Source organism: Hoplias malabaricus, chromosome 9, assembly GCF_029633855.1.
Source record: "Hoplias malabaricus isolate fHopMal1 chromosome 9, fHopMal1.hap1, whole genome shotgun sequence".
NCBI classification, from domain to species: Eukaryota; Metazoa; Chordata; class Actinopteri; order Characiformes; family Erythrinidae; genus Hoplias; species Hoplias malabaricus.
Window position 1 is genome coordinate 19851384 of NC_089808.1, and position 22333 is coordinate 19873716.

General features: G+C 37.7%; 1 protein-coding gene across 4 annotated transcripts; it reads right to left on the bottom strand.

Moving 5' to 3' along the window:
• Positions 1–642: 642 nt before the first annotated feature.
• Positions 643–21692, bottom strand: slc7a8b (solute carrier family 7 member 8b). 4 transcript variants are annotated; one of them, XM_066680574.1, is made up of 12 exons: positions 21535–21692; positions 20903–21099; positions 15840–16044; positions 15416–15567; positions 12240–12365; positions 10213–10366; positions 8052–8175; positions 7702–7805; positions 4040–4136; positions 3797–3946; positions 2014–2191; positions 643–1715 (listed from the first exon to the last, which is right to left on the bottom strand). In XM_066680574.1, the coding sequence occupies exons 2-12, from the start codon at positions 21027–21029 to the stop codon at positions 1603–1605; spliced, it is 1530 nt and encodes a 509-aa protein (XP_066536671.1). In that variant the 5' UTR covers positions 21030–21099; positions 21535–21692; the 3' UTR covers positions 643–1602. The 4 variants fall into 4 exon arrangements, with proteins under 4 accessions (XP_066536671.1, XP_066536673.1, XP_066536670.1 ...); XM_066680576.1 differs by having other exon boundaries at positions 2080–2191; positions 20903–21110; XM_066680573.1 differs by having other exon boundaries at positions 20903–21110.
• Between the last annotated feature and the right edge of the window lie 641 nt (positions 21693–22333).

The window sequence follows — 22333 nt, forward strand, 5'->3', positions numbered from 1 at the left end:
TCCGAGTGACACTTCGACAAACTACAGCTTATTCCACCTCTTTAAAGGAGAACGCCACTCATTTATCCAAAAAACCCTCCACACATCTCTCTATATAAGAACTCTTGTCGTTGACAAATGTTTGAAATTAAATGTATTGTTAAATAAATTATTCAGAGTAGAAATTAACTCGACGATTGATGTATTTAGCTAAAGCACAATTTACCTCAGAGTTGTAGCATGATATTCTTACAGACACTTTGCTTTAAGAGATTTCACAATGTTTTTTCCATTAGTTTGTCATAAACTCAGGACCTGAAATATGTATCTATATGTATGTCAGACATAAATGGACTCGGCTGTTTGTGATGAGATCACTGGTTCCAATCAACACCACTGTAAAGAAATCTAAATCTCTACAAGCCTCCACTTAACACAAGCCACCCTGAATGATTCAATTATACAGAAATTTTGAACAAACTGTACAAACAATATAGAAGAGAAAATGCTTGAATGTTGGTCATTTATTGTGTAAATGTTTCTTCTTGGCTTTCCTCCAGAGCTCTTTCAGTTGCCTGAATGAAACACTGTTCTTGTGCAAGTTGCACGCAGAGAGCTTCTTTTCTATGATGAGAAAGACAATGGTGGAAGTGTGGTGCGAGAAGAATGCACACCCTTACAAATTAGCAATAGCAAATTTAATTATACTGTTCTTAACATCTCTGTATATGTATGTGACATTTCAGTTGGGATTGTACACTATATGTCAACAGTGTGTGGAAACATTTGCCTGAAAATCATGGGCACTAATGGGTAGTTTGACCTCATTTTGTGTCTACAGACTTAGGCATACAATGAATTTCTAATCATTCTGCCTGTTTTAGACTCTGGACCAGCCAGAAGACTAGCAATTTTTGAAAGGCAAGTTATTAAAGCATCTGTAAAGCAATATGTGAAGCAACACTGAATTCATTCAACCATTTTTTAAAACCTGCATAAATCTCTTCTTGAGGTGTAAACAAATGTATTTAGAAAATTTTTTTTTTATAGTCATTTAGAGTGGTTTAATGTAAAGTGGTCAGATTTAGAGAAAGCGATATTTATATGTAAAATACTAAAAGACTAATAAATAATATTACCAGCATTTTAAACAATTGTGACCATGACTACTCACTTTCCATAGGATGGAGCATTTCACATTAAACAAAGTCAAAATGCTTGAATTATACAGACAACGGATGAAGTTCCCCTTTAAACTCCATAAAGTTTGCAATTGCAAATTGACCAAAAAAAAAATTATTGCTATTTTACACAACACAGAAAAACAGGACTAAGTGAACTACTAAGATCACAGACATCCAAAACAATACAAGAATTTATATCAGGTATATACAGATTTTTTACATTTAAAATTGTCATGCAACAGTTCACAGGCTGACCACCAGTAGATGGCAGTATTGCAATGACCTGTGGTAAGGCCAGAGCAAACTTGACAGGTTCATAAATCCTTACAAATGACTATGTTTTGGGTCCATTTCCCCACACTTCCCACGCTTCAGATGTGTCTCAAACCCTGTATACGTCTGTACAGCCATCCTCGTTCTGTTCAAATCACTCTACAGCTCAGTGGTTGTCCTCTTCCTCCTCTTGCCTTTCCTCAAGTCCATCAACTTCTGTATTGCCTTCAGCAGGATACACTACCAGACATATCTTCTGCCCCAAACGTGTCATTTCAGCTGTGCAGAAATAGGATTGGAGTGGGAGTTAATAATAACAAAAACAATTACTCAGCTGTTCTATCTGTAATTTATCTTATTAATTTGAACAAAAAGAAAACACAAAAAGTGCCTTATGCTAAAAATAATTTAAAAGCATCTGAAGCCAGTGCAGTGGTAAAAAATAGATGTAAGAGCAAATAAGCATCAAAGAGCTTTAAAACACTAAAAATACTTTCAAAACACTGATGAAGGAAAACGTACATGATTTAGCATATGATTCAAGAATCCACTGAGCTCTTTTAAACTGATACTGTACCAACAAATTGAGTGAGGTTCTTGGGTTTGTTTCCCCAATAGATGGCGAGGAAGTAGATGGGGACACCTGAAATCATGATGGCCAGACCAATGCCACACACCATGGGTTCTCTGTAGAGCGAGAAAATGAGCAGGAATGCCCAGAAGAGCAGGTAGCTTACAGGCCACAGCAGGCTAACCTGTTGGAAGATGACACATAAATGTCATAAGTTTTGCCTGATTTATAGGGGCTCCTAATCTAGGGTTCCAGACTCCAAAGGACATTAGATTTGCATGGTCAGTGGGGAAACTAAGGCTGTGAACAAAATGACTCCCTAATCCCTCGTTAGTATTGTGCTATATAGTGAAGTACTATTTAGCTCACTAAAATGTAGATAGGGAGCAATATTGGACACAGCCTAAATGTCTGAATGCGCACTACACTTTTGTTTTATTCTTTTATTTTGTCAAGTCCCTGAACTTAGGAAGGACAACAAAGCACCGAAGTCCCTTACGTTACACATGTAATACATAGTAAGTGAGTATACTTAAATTGTGCTGATTTACGTAATATAACATAAATTATATGTTACACATATATACTGATTACACTAGTCATATGTTATTTTTGCCACTCTTCTAATACAATTTAAAGAAACACTATGTTTCATTCCGAATGTATGAATTAAGTATCATTCAGTATCACTCTGATGCTTCTCGGACCTGTAATAGAAAAAACAAAGCCTCTTTTGTTGCTACTGTGGGCTCATCACTGCAGAAACTGTAACTATTGGAGGAGGGTAGGAAACCACATCCCTTCCTTCCCCCCTCAAACTTAATTTCAGGACAGTGCTGTAAAATTGAATTATGCTCTGCAACTGTAGAGGGAGGGCAGCATGGTGACGCAACAGGTAGTGTTGCTCTCACACAGCTCCAGGGTCTTGCCGTTGTGGGTCAGAACCCTGCTCCGGGTGACTGTCTGTAAGGAGTTTAGTGTGTTCTCCCTGTGTCAGTTTGGGTTTCCTCTGGGTGCTCCAGTTTCCAACCACGGTTCAAAAACACAAGCTGGTAGGTAGATTAGCTTACTCAAAAGTATCCAAAGGTATGGGAATGTGAGTGAATCTGTGAGTGTGTGTTTCCCTGCTCTATATATATATTTTCGTGCTTTGTGTGGTTTAATGTTTTGTTTAAATGTATGACTTTTTTAAAGTATGTGGTCTGTTTGTTTGTTCTATTAGTGACTTTTGTTTTTATTTTATAATTTATGACTAATTTACGTTCAGTCAGGCGACTCACAGAAATGTACTTCAACTGTACGAGACGCAATATATATATATTATAATATAATCGGTATATATTATGTGTAAATAAATATCATTTAAATTACATATTTTTAGTGATTTAGTACATGTTAATGGTTCCAAAATAACATGAATACATAACTATTTCAGTGCAATTTAAGTACAATTTTATCATGAGTTAAATATACATACAAATCACCTGTACCTGCTTCATCTTAAAATCTCATAGATAAACAAAAGATAAACAAAATGAGTGAATAAAATCATGTAATGGGTCTCAGGACCTGGGACTCGGCTGTTGATGTTAACGTCATGGTCATTTTTCATACTAAACAACATTTCATATGAAACATTAACATCCAAAATTCCTCAGTAGATTAGGAAGACTTGTGTCTGCATGTATGTAGTGAATCTAACTGGGCCTAAAACTGTTGATTCTTAATTGTCATTCAGCTCCAGTACACACAGTACACACACACAAAAAACAACTGCGAGGTGCCTCACCTTGATTGGTCGATACATGTCTGGCTGTTTGATACGCAGCACAATCTGCCCGGCGACAGTGACCCCATAAAACAGGTAGTTTATAAAGCCCACGTAGTTGATGAGGGTGTATATGTCACTGGTACAGAGCATCAGAAGGGTTGATATACACTGGCAGGCGAAGAGAGAATGTACACATTGGTATGTGTGCTACTCAGGGGAAATGCCAAGCAGAATATGGAAATGATCTGATGAAGAACTCACAGTGAAGAGCAGTGCTGGGATCGGGGTGAAACGGTTCACATGGATCATTGCCAGCAAACGAGGAAGATGGCCTTCTCTTGCTCCAGCAAAGAACAAGCTTACCGGAAAAAAGCAGAGTGAGAGCCAGACATGACTTGGTAGGAGGTTGGTGAAGGTCACATATCAGATGAAAATGAAAAGACTGAGCACAAGAGATGTCTAAAGCCCCCAGCATTGGGCTGTGCAGCACTGGAACTGTATTGCTTTCAACTGATGGAACACCATCCATTATCTTATGAGCTGTAGGGGGTGCTGGAATCCAGAACTAAACACTTCACATATATGGATGTAGTTGATTTCATGCAATACTTTCATGTTAAATAAACAAATAAATAAAGGATGTCCATTGTTGTTTTATCCAGTGTGTTCTCATGAGGGAATGCCATCAAATTCTCACAAAATCTAGTCTAAAGCTCTTTCAGAAAACAAGCTGTTACTGCACACTATCTTCTAACACCCTGGATTTCAGAAAAAATATATAATAAAAATGTATGAGCAAGTGTCCAAATACTTATGGCACTGTACTGTAACCGTCAGCATATATATATATATATATATATGATATATATATCAGTTTGATAATGTTTAATCAATCAGTTATCATTCTGTAAGTCCATAGTATGCATCACTCAAAGAGAGGAGATTGTCTCATTTAAAAATGGAAGGCCTTAACTTTCCTGGAACCTTTGGGGTCAATGTGACCCCATTTAATGTTGAATATATGTAAATAAATGACTGATCTTTTTTTCCCCTTCATATTTAATGAATATTTCTAATTTAATGGAAAACCTGCCTAAACAAAAATAATATGATGATATGTTTTCAGTGTCTTTTAATTATTAACTGTACATGCTGGTGTTTTTTGGGGTCAGTTTGTCCCCAGTTTTAGCTAAATCTTATCAGAAAGTTGGTTGTGGGCGAATTTGGGGTCATTAACATGCAGTTTTTTTAACCTTCCAAAAATAAATAAATAAATAAATACATAAATAAAAAACACCATTAACATAGAAGCAAAGTACAGACACATCAATTTCTAACAATTTCAGTTCTAATCATTTTCTGGAGGTTTAAACTGTTGGGGGCAAAATGACCACAAGGAAAACAACAGTGAAAATAACAGGAAGGCTATGCATTCTCCGTAAAGCTACACCTTACAAAGCAATTAATGTGCAAATTCACAGCTGTCAAAACTGATATTAAACTGATATTGACTGAAACTGAATTGATAACATAACATTGCTAATCCCATAGCAGGAATCAGCATCATAATGGTGACAATTGTAATAACAGTTACTTAGGGAAATTACAATAAGGAAAAAATCAACCAGTATTTTCTTTAACAGTAGTGTGAATATAATCCTATTTCCTGTCACTTAAATATAATAGTGTCATAGCATTCTTTTACTACCCAAGTGTGATTACATGTGCTAAAAAGTCATTCTTCTCAAAGCTTATTGAATACACCACAGCGATAAAAAAGGACCCACACAGACAACAACTATAACTGAGTCTTCTCAAAAAAGCATTGTAGCTCAAAGAGCATCGTATCATAAGAAAAAGTACATTTTCTATGGAAGATAAGATAATCTTGACAATACAGTGCTGTTAACGGGACTTGCTGATAAATGGACCCAACATATCTATAAGATATAAAATAAGATTTGGGAATGGGTTGGGAAAGGGAAAAGCTGTAATAAGATACAATGAAAAAGCAGGGGTTTCTTGAGTTGTGCTATATATGTAAACATCATTACATAAATCCATATTAAATGAAGGTTGAATATAATACAATGAGTGAATTCCATTAACATTCTGTTTACCTACTTTAAATTGTATATGCACAGACACACCCTATGAGCAGCAATATGTTTGTGTCATTATCACAAAGTCACAAACATTGCTTTCTTGAGATAACAGAGTAATACATTCAAATTGATTTGATCTTGCAAAATCAAAATGGATTTTCCTATTTATCATTTAATCGTTGTTGTCATATTAAAATGTGTGAGGCGCATTACTTTTAATAAACATTGATATAAAGTGTCAGACGTAGCTGCAATATATCAGAAATGTGTCATCTATGAAACAAGTATCGCACAGGAAAGTTGTGGTCAGGGCTTTTTATATTTGAAATGTGATGGCTTTGTGTTAGAAATGCTTAGATCTGAAACAAATCACATTAGTAGATTGAAATATATTGAGATAATGATTCAGTCGTTTTTGGGAAAGCCATGTTGATATTATGACAATAAAAATAACTCAATATCTATAACTCAATATATAAAAAAAAATTATACACAATGAACTCTTAATCCATGGAAACTGTAAGAACCATATTGTATTATGTTTAAGTTTAATACTTTGTGCAAGTTATTGCATTATTTATTACTTTTGTTAGAAGAACAGTAGTTTCCCAGATATTGATTAAGATCCCTGTGAAGAAAATAGATTATCTAAGCTCCATTATTCTGTCCTGGTGGAGGAGGGCATTAGGTGCTTTATCCAGCAGGAGCAGTAGTGTAACGCAGGACTTGGAGCAACATATTTCTGACCGTAGTATGTTTGTATACTAAGTCTGTATGAGGGAAATAGCACTGAATAAAAACTTAAATGAATATGCTCTTATGAATAGCGGTGCTTAAGGGAAAAGGTGTCGTTGCGCCGTTATAGATACTTTATTAATCCCCTTATGGAAATTGCTTCTCTGCTTTTAACCCATCGGTGGATGTGAACACAAAAACACACACTAGTGAGTAAATCTTCACACACACTAGGTTCAGCCGGAGCAGTGGGCTGCCAACTACCTCAATGCCTGGGGAGACGTTTTAGGGGGTTAGGTGCCTTGCTCAAGGGTACTTCCACTGTGGATAAGCTCGCTTCTTTAACCTTAAGGCCACAGTTGCCACTTTGTTACTCAACTGCACATTATACATTGTGATAATGACACAAACATATTGCTGCCCTCTAAAGGGGGACTTTATATGCCCACTTTATATGTCAGAGGTATTCAAACTGCACAACCCCAATAAAATAAACTTGACAAAAAAAAAATACCAGATTATATGTACAAAACAAATTATATATATCTTACTAAGCCTGTGTCTGAAATTACTCCCTATTTATGGAAGAAATATGACTTACGGAATTAAATATTTTGAAAAATAAATAATAAAATAATACAAATTAAATAATCCCCATCTGCAATTCCTTTGCCGCCCACTTTGCCCCACAGTTTGAAAACCTCACCGTTACTGTATATCATCATAGCAGGAATGAATGGAAGCAAAGGGGAGAAGCTTAAGCAGGGGTTCCCAAACATTTTTTGGCAAATGACGCAAAATGGATGTCACAATGATAGTTGGCCTCGGGCATTTCTTTTAACCCTATGTTTGTTATGGTTTTCCAGATTTTTAATTTAACCTGCAACTCTTTTACTATTAGGTAATGTGTTTAAGGTAAGTGAAAACTTACAACTAAAGAGAAATTCTAGACTAAAACAAAGGTACATTGTTTGTTAGTGTGTCCCCACAAACTCATTTGTGAATCTAAACGTGCCATGTGGGGTCCCAGCCCCTGGTTTGGAAACCCCTGAGCTAAAGAAAGAGAAATGGCATGAACCTAACCGGGATGAGGTGAAGAGGGAGCCGTTGACACCCCCGAAGGTTGACAGGGCCACAGAGATGGGCATGATCCATGACATCACGCCCAGCAGCTTCTCACCAAACGTCTGTTAGAGAGGCAGGTGTGGTGAGGCGGTTAGGTGTGGAGGACACTTAATACTCAAACAAGTACAGGGGAACAATACAGCTATTCATGTTATAACAGGCCAGAGAGAATTTGGATTTGGTGTTAATTGGCGATGAGTCAGCGGCTAATCTACTGAAGAATGGGGCGTTTTATTTTCTGCTGAACACTGAATGAATTACAGAAGCTAGTAATCTGCTTATTTATTGTGCACAGGGCAGGTACTCACCACAGCAACTGCGTTGGAGGCCAGCAGCTCATTGGGGCTCATAGCTGTCACATACGCCACATTTGCAAACACATAAATGAAAGTCACCAGTGGAATGGAGATGAAGATCGCTCGAGGTAGGTTCCTGTTGGGCAAAGTCAATCCAAAATGACCTAAGAGTGACATATTCTACCCCGTTTCCATAAGTTAACAGATACCCCTTGGGTTTTAATGAAACGTCTGTGAGTTGGGTCAAAATATCACAAGGATCAAACAGCACAGCAGTTTTCTCCTCCATACAGCCCTGTTGAGAATGACTGGTTTCAGTGGCTGTTCCGTAAAATGAGAATGAGCCTCCCACAGCTCACACAGTCCCCTTTAAATCGGTTCATGATTTTCAAAGTGTTTTTGGGCACTCTCTAGGTTATAATATAATAGAGCACCATCCAGTACTTTTGTGATAAGTTGGAGTGGTGTTTGTTAATGCAGAACTAGCCATTCAACATCCATACATGATTCACTAATGCTCACATGTATAGAATATTCAGAGTAATGTTCCAACATCTAGTTTAAGCCTCAAAAGAGGACAATCTGCCAGCAGGTGTCCCCAGTGTTCTGCCTTATAGTGTAAATATGTTCATGTATTTCAGTTCAGTACATATTTATGGAAGCTCTTTCTTTTTTTTTTGTATCTTTGAATTGTAGTGTCATCATGCTTTTACCTGCTTTGCATATTAACAATTAACAATGCATCTGCATTTTGAGCAATGTTCCGAGTCATTTTTCATTGAAGCACTTCATTAAAGTTCATCCTGTTACTGATTTGTCTCAGACATACTCTTAAAGACAATGTTGATGAATCTGGGGAATTACTACTCTGGTGTGTTTACGTTCAGAAGATCCACATCTTTTATGGTGGAGCAGTATATTTGGAGAAGAAAAACGACTGTTTGTACACGGCTGAAGTTGAACTTTGAGCCTTTATTCACTGCATAAATTACCACAGAATCACATTTATTACTTGAGTTTCGGTCTGCGTTCACTTTCATGCAGTTAGTTAGGTCCACCTTAAGTAATCTGAAACAGCAAAACTAAACCCACCAATGGAGAAGGAATAAAACAATATTCTCATTTCGGTTCGTGCTTTTCAACATATGAAGCTTTCTTCATTGTGTAAAACGTTTCTCTGATGTGAGCAGAGAGAGCTAGTATACCAAGACTTTTATTCTTTCTGCTGACACTGGGGCTTAGTAAAAACATTAGATCAGTTTTCAGCACCAACCAGAGAGCTACCAAATGGTGAGGAAATATTCTTAGAATTTTATAAGGAACATTTATTGATTTTAAATAATGAACGTCACCTTTAATATGAATGTGAACTGAGAAAGTAAAAGTAAAGCCAAGGCCATGAAGTAGTTTTGAGTGAGCTGCCTGAGGGAAGTTTTACATTTAGCAGTTGTTGGCCAGTGCAACAGGGCTAAATGACAATTCATTCATTCATTCATCTGTAACCGCTTATCCAATTCAGGGTCGCAGTGGGTCCAGAGCCTACCTGGAATCATTGGGCGCAAGGCAGGAATACACCCTGGAGGGGGCGCCAGTCCTTCACAGGGCAACACAGACACTCACACACATTCACTCACACCTATGGACACTTGAGTCGCCAATCCACCTACCAACGTGTGTTTTTGGACTGTGGGAGGAAACGGGAGAAACCCGGAGGAAATCCACGCGGACACGGGGAGAACACACCAACTCCTCACAGACAGTCACCCGGAGCGGGAATCAAACCCACAACCTCCAGGTCCCTGGAGCTGTGTGACAGTGACACTACCTGCTGCGCCACCGTGCCACCCTTACAACTCATTCATTATTACATGGACCGGATATCAGTAAACTACAGTGCATTATACACTCACCCATGTCACTCTCTCACACATACTGCAGACAATTTCACACAGGCAATACCACTACCAACTCTCTCTCTCTCTCTCTCTGTGATTTCCTGCACACCTCCAAAATTTACATAGTTCAGTTTCTGCAGTGCTGAGCCCAGAGTAGCAATGACAGAGGCTTTCTACTCCTTATTACAAGTCAGTGAAGCATCGCAAAGATCTTGAAACTGTAATTTTAAGGTAAAAATGCTACATAGTGTTCCTTTAAATAAATAAATTCAATTTACCTGTGTGGATCAATGAGCTCCTCTGTGACATAATTGAGAAAATTCCATCCTGCATAGGCAAAAGATCCCTGCAGGAACGCCAGAGCAATGCGGCCCATGTCATACTCCTGAAAAGGCTCGAATGCATGGGCTGGTTCTAGCCAATAAAAATGCCCTGAATCCATAGACAGAAATATTTGATTGTTTATGCTGCAGTCATACACAAAACTGAATGTGTGAATAAGTATTGCCAGGTTATTAGATATACTTACAGGTTATTAGATACACTTACTGTGTGTTTTATCATGTGCATTCATCATACACCTATACAGTACCAGTCAAATGTTTGGAACCCGCCCACTCAGTGAGGGTTTCCTTTGTTTTTGTACAGAACGAGTCAAAAGTTTGGATATCTTCTCATTCAATGGTTGTTCTTTGTTTTTTTTTTAATTTTTAATTTTCTACATTGTAAATTGGAAAACATTTAAACTATGAAGAAACACATATGGGATTATGTAGTAAACAAAAAAGTATTAAACAAACCAGAATATGTTTTATACTTTAAATAGAATATGTTTTATACTATGACTCTTCAAAGTAGCCCACTTTTACTTTGATGATAGATTTGTACACTCTCAGCGTTCTCTAGATCAGCTTCGTGAGGTCATCACCTGGAATGGTTTTCAGTGAACAGCTGTGGCCTTGTCAAGAGTTAATCTGTAGAACCGCTCGCCTTCTTAATGTGTTTGAGACCATAACTTGGGTTGTGCAGAGGCAGGGGCTGGTACACAGTTTTATACAGTGAACAGCCCTATTCCACCAATGACTCATGAAAAGATGTGTGCAAACTTTTAAGTAGTACTTTATAGGTGCACTTTATTAGTTTACAATTAGTGATTGTAGCTTGTCTGATTAAACTGTACATTTACAGGCCTCTTATATACACTTACATTACAGGTATAAATCTATAATGATATGATTTTTCATATCATATTGACCAAAATTAAGAAATATATTGTGATATCAATTTTGGCCATATCGCCCAGCTCTAGTGTGATCCTCCGGCTCTTCATAAAGGGTCAGTTTCAGGCCGCAGAGCTCCTTTTGGCTTGTTTTGGGAGGGGGAATCATTCTCAACCTCAAATAGCTTGATTTAGAATGGCAATGTCTAGTCCAGGGGTTCTCAACTGGTCTCATGGTCATTAAGTCACGACCCATTTTATAGAACACAAACCAAACAAATTTATTTTTGAAAAAACATTTAAACATACATATGCATGCAAAGTAATTAAGAGCAATTTGTTTTAAGAAACTGAGGAGGAAACTGAGGCTTCTGTTCATGTTTGTCCTCAATTAATGAAAATCCACATTTCAAATACTTCAGGTTATATTTGCGTTTTGCCATCTTGCCTCCGAACATCGTCACAAATTGAAAAAGATGGGTAATGAGCAAACAAATGTTGGTTACCATGGCAACAAGAATGCTGCGTGCATCTGATGCGTGCCTCTCTGTCTGTTACAGACTGTTACGTACAAAATCTACGACGGAGTTTTAAGGCCACAAAATCACATGAGCATTAATTATTTTTAATTTATTTTAAAATGTATTTATTTATTACAAGCAGCCCGCGACCCACCCAGAACGTAGTCTATTGTAGTCTATCTACTTTCCACTCTCCAATCTCTACTCTCATGTGCTTAAACACTGTATATATTTGTTCACTATATACAAGGGTGTTTTTTGTATAGAAAATTCTGTCGTTGTCCACATTTACTGTTTTTATTACCTGTTGCCTGTTATCCGCTGCTCTTTTAATATAGCACCATGTCCTGGAGGAACTATATATAAATCCCTCAAACCATAATGGTAAACATATATGGCAGTAAATTTGATGGACTACAGGCAGAAATTTTAAAGCTAAAAAAGTGCTCCTATGTGGTTAAGTGTCTAATGGGTGTTGGCATGAGCTATGTGTATTTAACAAACCGTCAACAAATTTATACTCAGGAACTAGGCGGGTTAATGCAGCTGTAGTAGACAGAATTACCTTTGCATATTTGCACAATACCCAGGATGATGATGAGAACCAAGGCCAGTAGCTTGCCAGCAGTGAAGATGTCCTGCACTCTTGTTGCCAAGCGCACACTAAAGCAGTTCACCCATGTCAGCAACACTGTGGGACACAGACAGGATAGCTATTGTTTAGAAAATGGTCGTGTCATTTATACAGATACAAAAGAAAAGGGTTTCACTAGGTAGTATGTGGAGGAACAGTGGGATATGGTGAGATGTTTCCTAGGCCCAGATAAAGTGTAGAATACATGGGGTTTTTAATTGTAAAACACCACAGACCTTACAATTAAGTATAGGTCTAGGACCAATCCATGTCTAAGAACCAGAACTAACAAGTAATGGTAATAACACAAATATTAACATAGTGGACCAAATATCTATGTGTCTGAGTCATTAAAAATCATTCCCTGTTCCAATTTCCAGACTCAGATTAAGCCATAATTTAGAACAAACAGGATAGGGAAATGTGCTTTGTAGACCATTGTGGACAAGAGAAAGTATACTTCAATTGTGCTGATGTACAAACCGGATTCCAAAAATGTTGGGACACTAAACAAATTGTGAATAAAAACTGAATGCAATGATGCAATGAGGTGCCAACATATAATATATTATTCAGAATAGAACACAAATCACAGATCAAAAGTTTAAACTGAGAAAATGTATCATTTTAAGGGAAAAATATATTGTTTCAAAATTTCATGGCGTCAACAAATCCCCAAAAAAGTTTGGACAAGGCCATTTTTTACTACTGTGTGGCATCCCCCCTTCTTCTTACAACACTCAGACGTCTGGGGACAGAGGAGAACAGTTTCTCAAGTTTAGAAATAGGAATGCTCACCCATTCATGTCTAATACATGCCTCTTAACTGTTTAAACGTTTTTGGGCTAAATGTTCTCTATAGGTGAAATATCTGGACTGTAGCCATGATGTTGTGATTGCTGCAGAATGTGGTCTGGCATTATCTTGTTGAAAAATGCAGGGTCTTCCCTGACAGAGATTACGTCTAGATGGGAGTATATGTTGTTCTAGAACCTGAACATAGTTCTCTGCATTAATGGTGCCTTTCCAGAAATGCAAGCTGCCCATGCCACAAGCACTCATGCAACCCCATACCATCAGTGATGCAGGCTTCTGAAAGGAGCGTTGATAACAACTTGGGTTATCCTTGTCCTCTCTGGTCCAGATGACATGGCGTCCCAGTGTTCCATAAAGAACTTCAAATCGTGACTCATCTGACTACAGAACAGTCTTCCATTTTGCCACACTTCATTTTAAAAGACCTCTGGCCCAGTGCAAACATCTGAGCTTGTGGAGCTTACTTAGAAATGGCTTCCTCTTTGCACTGTAGAGTTTCAGCTGGCAACGGTGGATTGTGTTCACTGACAATGCTTTCTGGAAGTATTCCTGAGCCCATTCTGTTATTTCCTTGACAGTGGCGTTCCTGTTTGAGGTGCAGTGACGTTTAAGGGCCCGGAGATCACGAGCATCCAGTAGAGTTTTACGGCCTTGACCCTTACGCACAGCAATTGTTCCAGATTCTCTGAATCTTTTGATGATGTTATGCACGGTTGATGATGATAACTTAAAAGTCTTTGTCTTAAAAGTCTATTTTACAATAGTAACACCATTCTGGTATTGATGCACTATCTTTCTGCGCAACAATGGTGGAATTGGTGATCCTCTTACCATCTTGGCTTCAGAGACACACTGACACGCTGAGAAGCTCTTTTTATACCCAATCATGTTGTCAATTGACCTAATTAGTGTTAATTGGTCTTCCAGCTGTTCGTTATATGCTCAATTTCTTTTTTCCAGCCACTTATTGCTACTTGTCCCAACTTTTTTGGGATTTGTTGACACTGTGAAATTTTGAATCAACATATTTTTTCCTTTAAAATGTTACATTTACTCAGATTAAACTTTTGATGTGTCATCTATGTTCTATTATGAATAAAATATTGACATTTTCCATCTCCACATCATTGCATTCAGTTTTTATTCACAATTTGTTTAGTGTCCCAACTTTTTTGGAATCCGGTTTGTACTTAAGTTACTTTGGAACCAAGAACCTCTACTAAATCATTACTAATGTGTCATTTCAATTATTTAAAGTTACACTTAAAATATACCACATATGCTAGTCATAGCTTATTTAAGCCACTCTTCTAAATATATTGAAATATATTTATATGCTTAGTGCTAAACTGCAAGTATTGTAATTTGTAATACTAAATATCATCATAAGAATGTGTGAGTGAATGTGTGAGTGTCTGTCGCCCTATGAAGGATTGGCTCCAGGATGTGTTCCTAACTTGCGCCCAGTGATTCCTGATTAGGCTCTAGATTCATTGTGACCCTGAAGCGACTGGACAAGCGGTTACACACCATGAATGAATGAATGAAATTAAGTATAATTTTAATGTGTTTCACAGTCCATTTAGATGGCTCAGAGATGGCTCAGTGTACAGTATAGTTTAATTGTAAATTATTATAATTCATATTACATACTAGTAGTGATTTAGTACAAATCAGTGGTTCCAAAATAACTGTCAGCAATAAATGTCAGCAAAATTTAAGTACACTTTTTTCCCCACAATAAGTTTCAAGGCATGATTCCTCCTTAAGACACAAGCAGAAGAAATAAAAGTTATAATACTGACAAAAATAATCATATTACATAAATGTTATGCAGTTTTCATTCAACAGAGCTAGTCAGAACAGGGGCTAAGAATGCTGCTAAAACCCTGTTGGCCTTAGATAGGCACAAACAAGTCTTTGGAACGCACTCTTCACTGACTGGAAGTATGTTTGTGGTGAATTATTATCTGTAATTAACATATATATATATATATATATATATATATATATATATATATATATATATATATATATATATATATATATATATATATATATGTGTGTGTTAATTACAGATAATAATTTTAATTATAATACATCAAAAAGCAGGTGCAATTAAAATGTGGATCATAATGACACATCAAACATTTGGTAACAGAAACATAGTTTACATCAACAAACCAAAGGAGGACTTTCATCATCCACATATTTATGCCCATATTTACATGCCCTGATGAGTGATCGCGACAGTTATTTTACATATTTATATAGACACTATTTTAGCTTACAGAGGCATACAGCAGCCAGCAGACGTAGGCCATTTTCTGAGACAAAGCAGGTGGGGAAGAGAGGCTGCAGGATATAGTTGGAGAAGGTGAGGGCTACCACGGCCTGGTTGGTGGGATATATAACCAACAACGCTACCCACAGTCTCAGGAACCTACACAAAGTAGATTCATGCCATTTGCATAAAAGTACACAGAGAATATTAATCTTTATATTATAATATTTATCGATGTCTTTGCCGAACAAAAATAATGCTTTGTTCGTTCATTCATTCAAGGAACACTAAATAGTATTTTCAGCTTAAAATTACAGCTTCAAAATCATTGTGATGCTTCAATAGGAAAAACAGAAGTTTAGTCTTTGCTACTCCAGGCTTACTCTGCTTAAGTATATTTGGAAGTAAAGGAATGTAAATACAGAAATTACCCAGCTAGACCCCCAAAGATGTCTTTAACGTAAGAGTAGTCTCCGCCTGACTTTGGAATAGTGACACCCAGCTCAGCATAGCACAGTGCTCCGATGGCAGTGATGACCCCTGTGGCTGCCCATACAATAAGAGCAAGACCCACAGAACTGGCATTCTCTAGAACTCCTTTTGGACTAACAAAGATCCCAGATCCAATGATGTTACCTGAAAGAGAAATAGAACACGTGAATGTGAGAGAGGAATTGAAACACTCAATTGCGAGGTTTGGTTTACCTATTGACAATTTTAATACCAACACCTGGCAAACACACCTCTCTTTAGCAATCATTACGCTATTGAATTGCAATGTTATATATTGAACACTAAAATATAAATAGAATGTGAGAATGTGTGTCGTCCTGTAAAGGACTGGCGCCCCCTCCAGGGTGTGTTCCTGCCTTCCGACCCTGAACTGGATAAGCAGTTACAGACAGTAAATGAATGAATGGTTTATTCAGTTTTTTCTGTGATTTCTGTGAACACATATGATATTAAACTTTTACCATGTATATACTGTAGTATGACACAATAAACTGTATTTATGTATTCTTGAATTTGATTGTTCAAGTTAATTCTAGATTCTCTGCAGCTTCCTCAGTTATTATGGATTCATTATCAAAAATGCATTAATATTTAAGGCCTCCTACAGATTGGCACTACCATCTTAGTGTGCAGGGTGGGCCATTTATATGGATACACCTTAATAAAATGGGAATGGTTGGTGATATTAACTTCCTGTTTGTGGAACATTAGTATATTGGAGGGGGGAAACTTTTCAAGATGGGTGGTGACCATGACGGCCATTTTGAAGTCCGCCATTTTGGATCCAACTTTTGTATTTTCAATGGGAAGAGGGTCATGTGACACATCAAACTTATTGGGAATTTCACAAGAAAACGTAACTGTTAACGTAACTTTATTCTTTCATGAGTTATTTACTAGTTTCTGACCATTTATAAAATGTGTTCAAAGTGCTGCCCATTGTGTTGGATTGTTAGTGCAACCCTCTTCTCCCACTCTTCACACACTGATAGCAACACCACAGGGGAAATGCTAGCACAGGTTTCAAGTATCTGTAGTTTAGGAAGTTAACATCACCAATCATTCCCATTTTATTAAGGTGTATCCATATAAATGGCCCACAATGTAGTGAAAATGACCCACTAATCAGAAATACCTATGGTGCTATAATCCCATTTCAGAAGTTGGGTAGGGTAGGTAGGGGTAGGTGATAAAATTGCAGCAGCATTTACCCACAAGTTAAGCAGTTTGTAGGTCATATTTCCTCTAGAGATTAGATATACAATAATCCACTTGCATAATGAACAGCAAAGGGGAAAAGATGTGAAATAACAGGATTTCTTTAAAATAGCAGTTTGTTTAAAAATTTTAGTAAAAATTAAGCAATAAAAAAATGAAAAGAAGCTGTGTGTCAAAAGTTTGTGTTTGTTTCGGTTTAGACAATATAAAGATTGTCATTTATTTCTTAGCGATATTAAAGGTAGCATATTAATGTTTTTTTTTTAAGTTTTTTTAATTAAATTACATTTTTTAAGACTACACAACAGTTATCATAAAATAACAAAAAAAAAAATTTATTAAAATTTTACGTTTTGCAAAAATGCTTTAAAACTTACTGGTACACCAAATATATTTATCTGAGCTGAACTCTAAAATCATATGAAAAAATATACTCTAAAAAATATGCTTTAATTATTAATAAAATATTAAATAAAAACAAGTCACTTAAAACGGTCAAAAAAGTCACTAATAAATACGGCAAAGCAGTAACAGAAAATACGACATATAGGCTTGTATTACATATGATAAAACTTGTAAATTAGAAGTGTATCAAAGAATTAAAAAATTAAAAAAATTACACTAAAATTATAAATATATGCTTAACTAAAAAAAAAAAAGACTAGTAAACTCAGATTTTTTCAAATTAGTGGTTCCAAAATAACTAAATTTAAGTTCATCAGCACGATTAAAGCATATCTTCTGTTTTTCACAACGGTTGCCAGAACCTGAAGAGCAACAATACAGTCGCCATCAGATAAAGGGTTTAAAAGGGCATGCACCTGTCAAGAAGATGTTAGAGAAAAAAACTAACCAAGGAAAAAGGAGGATATTTACAAATCAAACACATAGGCTGCTGGTGTTCTGACCCCCAGCATCTCTGCATATTGAGGTTGGCATGGTGGTACTACTATTGTAGCAGCCACACAGCTCCAGGGTCTCAAGGCCTTGGAAAAGTCCCCCCCTACTGGCACGGTCTGTGAGGAGTTTGGTGTGTTCTCCCCATGTCGTACGTATAAGTTTCTTCCAGGTGCTCAGCCCAAAAACTCATGTTGGTAGGTGGATTGGCTGCTCATAGTTATGAGTGTGTGATGCCCTGTGATGGACTGGGGCGCCCTGTCCTGTGGTAGTGCATTCCTGCCTTGAGGACAAAGATTCTGTGCAGGCTCCACACCCACTGTGACCATGAAAATGATACTAAAAACTAATCATTTGTAAAATACTGGTCTTTATGACACACACACAAAAAAATAATAATACAACAAAGGGTGTTATTTTGCTGTAGATGGTAAATTTCATTCATTCATTCATTCATTATCTGTAACCGCTTTTCCAATTCAGGGTCGCAATGGGTCCGGAGCCTACCCGGAGTCACTGGGCACAAGGTGGGAACACACACTGGAGGGGGCGCCAGTCCTTCAAAGGGCAACACACACACACATTCACACCTATGGACACTTTTGAGTCTCCAATCCACCTACCAACGTGTGTTTTTGGAGCATGGGAGGAAACCAGAGCACCTGGAAGAAACCCACGCAGACAGAGGGAGAACACACCACACTCCTCACAGACAGTCACCCGGAGGAAACCCACGCAGACACATGGAGAACACACCACACTCCTCACAGACAGTCACCCAGAGGAAACATACGCAGACACAGGGAGAACACACCACACTCCTCACAGACAGTCACCCAGAGGAAACCCATGCGGATATGTGGAGAACACACCAAACTCCTCAACGAGGGTCACCCAGGACTTGAACCCACAACCTCCAAGTACCTGGGCGACCGTGCCACCCCTAGATGGTAAATATATGTGATAAAATGGCCATTGAGTGTAAGTGGATAATGTATAATGGTATAATGGAAAATTTCCTAATAAACTAGCAACTCAGTGTATATTCCCAGAATCACAATGAAGAGCATGTGCATAACTTCATACATAATGGTGAGCACAACAGTAACCTTAGATGGCAATTAAAATTACAGTACCCTAAATCTGCCTAATGTAACACTGTTTCCTTTTGTACTTACAAGTCTAGACATGGGTGTGGAAATTCAGGTCTTCAGATGAAACACTATCTATCAGATGCAGTTTGCTTAGGTTTGGTTTGGGTGTGTGTGTGTTTGAGAGAGAGAGAGAGTGAGAGAGAGAGAAAAATCTAAACAGAACTACTAGGGAGCGCTTCAGGCAACTAAGCCCTAGAGTTCTTGTTGGATGACCTACTTTAGGTGCAAAGCATTGGCTGCCATTACCCTGTTATAGCTGCACTAACTCCCTTTCTATCCTCTCCAGCGACAAATCCAACTATGCTCCATAATCCTCACAAACTCTGCTGTAAATCAGTTCAGCTGGAGTTCCTCTACAAATTAATGTTCAGCATTTAGACAAAACTGTAAAAAGCCATCCTGAGTGGAGTATAGTGACTTCGAAACATCTGTTAACAAAAAAAAAAAAATAATAATATTTATCAGTGAGGCTAAAATATTTTAAAATATTAATGATATTAAGATATTTTTGTGATGTACAGAAGTTATCGAGCACATTTCATTACTTTAATTTCCAGTCAGTGTTAGAGATACATCATTTATTAGATTTTAAGCATCAGAATATAAAACCTGTATCTTATATTTCTATTCAGTTCTTCCCTTGCATTCTGATTTCAGAGATGCCTGCATAGCAACAGTGTCACCGATGGAGGGATAGAAACTTAAGGGGTTTGTTGGTAGATCTGAAAAAAGAGTGGAGTTTGCTTTTCTCCGTAGAGCAGCAGGTAGTGTTGCAGTGTTGAGTGACTCCCCTCTATATGATGTGCCATAAAAGAAAGACCTGGATAGCAGGCAGTTCAGTCAAGCACAGGATGTCTGTGACTACATGTCTGTTGTAGCACATGCAAGATGAGGGCTGGTATAATCTTGCTGAAACAACCATGGACGTCTCAGGAAAAGACATTGCATTGATGGCAGCATATGTCTCTCTGAAATTCAAACATAAACCTCAATATCAATGGTACGTTCTCACATATAAACCTCACCAATGTCGTTGCCACTGATGTACCTCCAAACAATGACAGATGTTGGCTTTAGCACCATCTTCTGATTTCTTTTGTCTCTAGGACAGAGAACTTCATGTCCATTTGAAATTGTTTTTGTGATTTACAAACGTAGACCCTAAAACAAGCGGGAATGCAGACTTAATGGTCCACAGCTCACAGTTCTACTTTCTTACAGGCTGCTTGAGATGTGCATGAGCTCAGTGAGAATTCAACAGGATTTCTGCATAGAATGCATTTTGAGACCAGTGTAAGTTGGTTCCACAATCTGGGAGCCAGGACAGAGAAGAATGATGCCTGAAGAATGCCGAGCCATATTTAAAGTTTGAAGTCCTAAAGGCACAGACTGGGTTTTGAGGGCTGGCAACATTTAACCAAAGTACTCCCAAATCAATTTGGCAATATTTATCAAAGTAGCATGAACTATTTTTCTCTTAAGATGTTTGACACAAAGTGGTAAGCCATGACTCGTCTTAAGAATGAGTCTTGGGAAGATGCTCCTTTTATGTCTTTTATATTTGCCTGCTGTTAGAGGAACCTTTCACCATGACAATACGAATATTCTATAAAGTCTGTCCCAACGTTTTGCATATATAACATGGCATATATATTTAATGACTCTTAAATGAAATAAATAAATAAATAAAAGAGAACAATGCAATGACTTACCCACTATAATACCACAGGCGCTGAGGAGCCCAATCTCCTTCTTCAAGGCCACTCCTGAGCTCTCAGTCTCTTTAGTGGCGTTCTTAGAGGGTCCTGGAACCCCCCTTTGTCGAGGACCATCACTCATCTTTCCAGGTTGGCTACTTGTCTTAAAGTATAGCTAGTACAAGTGCTGGGGTTTTAGCACTTACAATGGTCTGAAAGTGCACTGGGAAAGGTTAGAAAAACTACAGTACATGTCTTCATCCAAGGAGGGTGTTTTGTTTACTTTAGAGCTGAAACGGGACATTTTTAATATTCAAAAGACCAGTATCTGATGCAGAAGAAGTACATTTTGGTTTAGCTTAATGTAAAATCTCTCTCAGAGCAGAGGTGGATGTTACTGCAAATAGTTTTTTGAGTTATTTGAGGACTTATTTATGATAATTTGTGGTCTAAAATAAATGTTAAAGCTCTAAAGTGAATGAAAACAAGGAGCCAAAATAATAAGCCAGCTTCAACAGGGATAGAAGGCTTTAGTAACTCCACGTCAACGACGCAGATGGGAAAGCAGAGAATAAACAGTATTGGAAACGCATTAAACTTTTATAAGAGTAGCCTAAACTGAGTACATGTATCTAGTTTCTACCCACCTCTGCCTTAGAGCGTACAAAATAAATAAGCTGAGGGCTGTTTTGCTTTATTCGCGCAGTCTCCTGTGTTCAGGACACGGACAATCCATTGAACAAGCTGAATACACGGCTGTGGATGTTATTCTAACACTACGCTATGCTTAAATAGGAGACTCCAGTCCCGCCCTCACGCTGCCATGGCAACGTCGTGTGGATGTGGCTAAATTTCACCTCGCAGGTGTACGCAAGTCCGCACCCTGCGCTCTGATTGGCTAATAAGTGTCAGTCTTTAAGGAAGTGTGATCTCGCAGCCAGTAGTAGCACAGAACGACACGTTATCAGCCAATTGTGGCGCGGGAGGGCGGGCTTTATCTGAACATGCCTGAGTAAACGGGATTCCACAGTTAAACTGGATTATTTGGGGTGCGACAGTAGGTCTATAACTTTTGCAAATATCTATGTAATGTGAAGCTTAAACTGCCCTAAAACCTAGTTTCTGCCCATCAGCATTAAATTTTTATGAATTAGTTCCAAGAAAAATAACCACTAACTGCTTAAATGTGGCTTAATGTTACTCTACATCTTCAACATAATTCAGTGCTTGCAGATCTATAGTTAGTCCGTTCCTGTATCTCCACAAACACCTCCTGCAGATCCAAAACACAATCTTGCAAGTAGACAAGGTCTATTGGATTTATTACCTGGACGAAACCTTGGTTGTATGAATCTGCCCATATGAGACTGCCTTTGGAACCCCACAGTTTAAAAAGGGAAATGCTCCTGTCATTAAATTGATTGCTATTACACATTACATCTTAGA

What these genes read in the sequence shown, in the direction of transcription:
- slc7a8b (XM_066680574.1), bottom strand. Translation starts at nt 21,029, where the DNA reads ATGAGTGATGGTCCTCGACAAAGGGGGGTTCCAGGACCCTCTAAGAAC. An exon ending in ATCTTTGGGGGTCTAGCTGG is followed by an intron (nt 15,568 to 15,839) that starts GTAATTTCTGTA and finishes TACTTTGTGTAG; the next exon opens with GTTCCTGAGACTGTGGGTAG. An exon ending in CCTCCAACGCAGTTGCTGTG is followed by an intron (nt 7,806 to 8,051) that starts GTGAGTACCTGC and finishes CCTCTCTAACAG; the next exon opens with ACGTTTGGTGAGAAGCTGCT.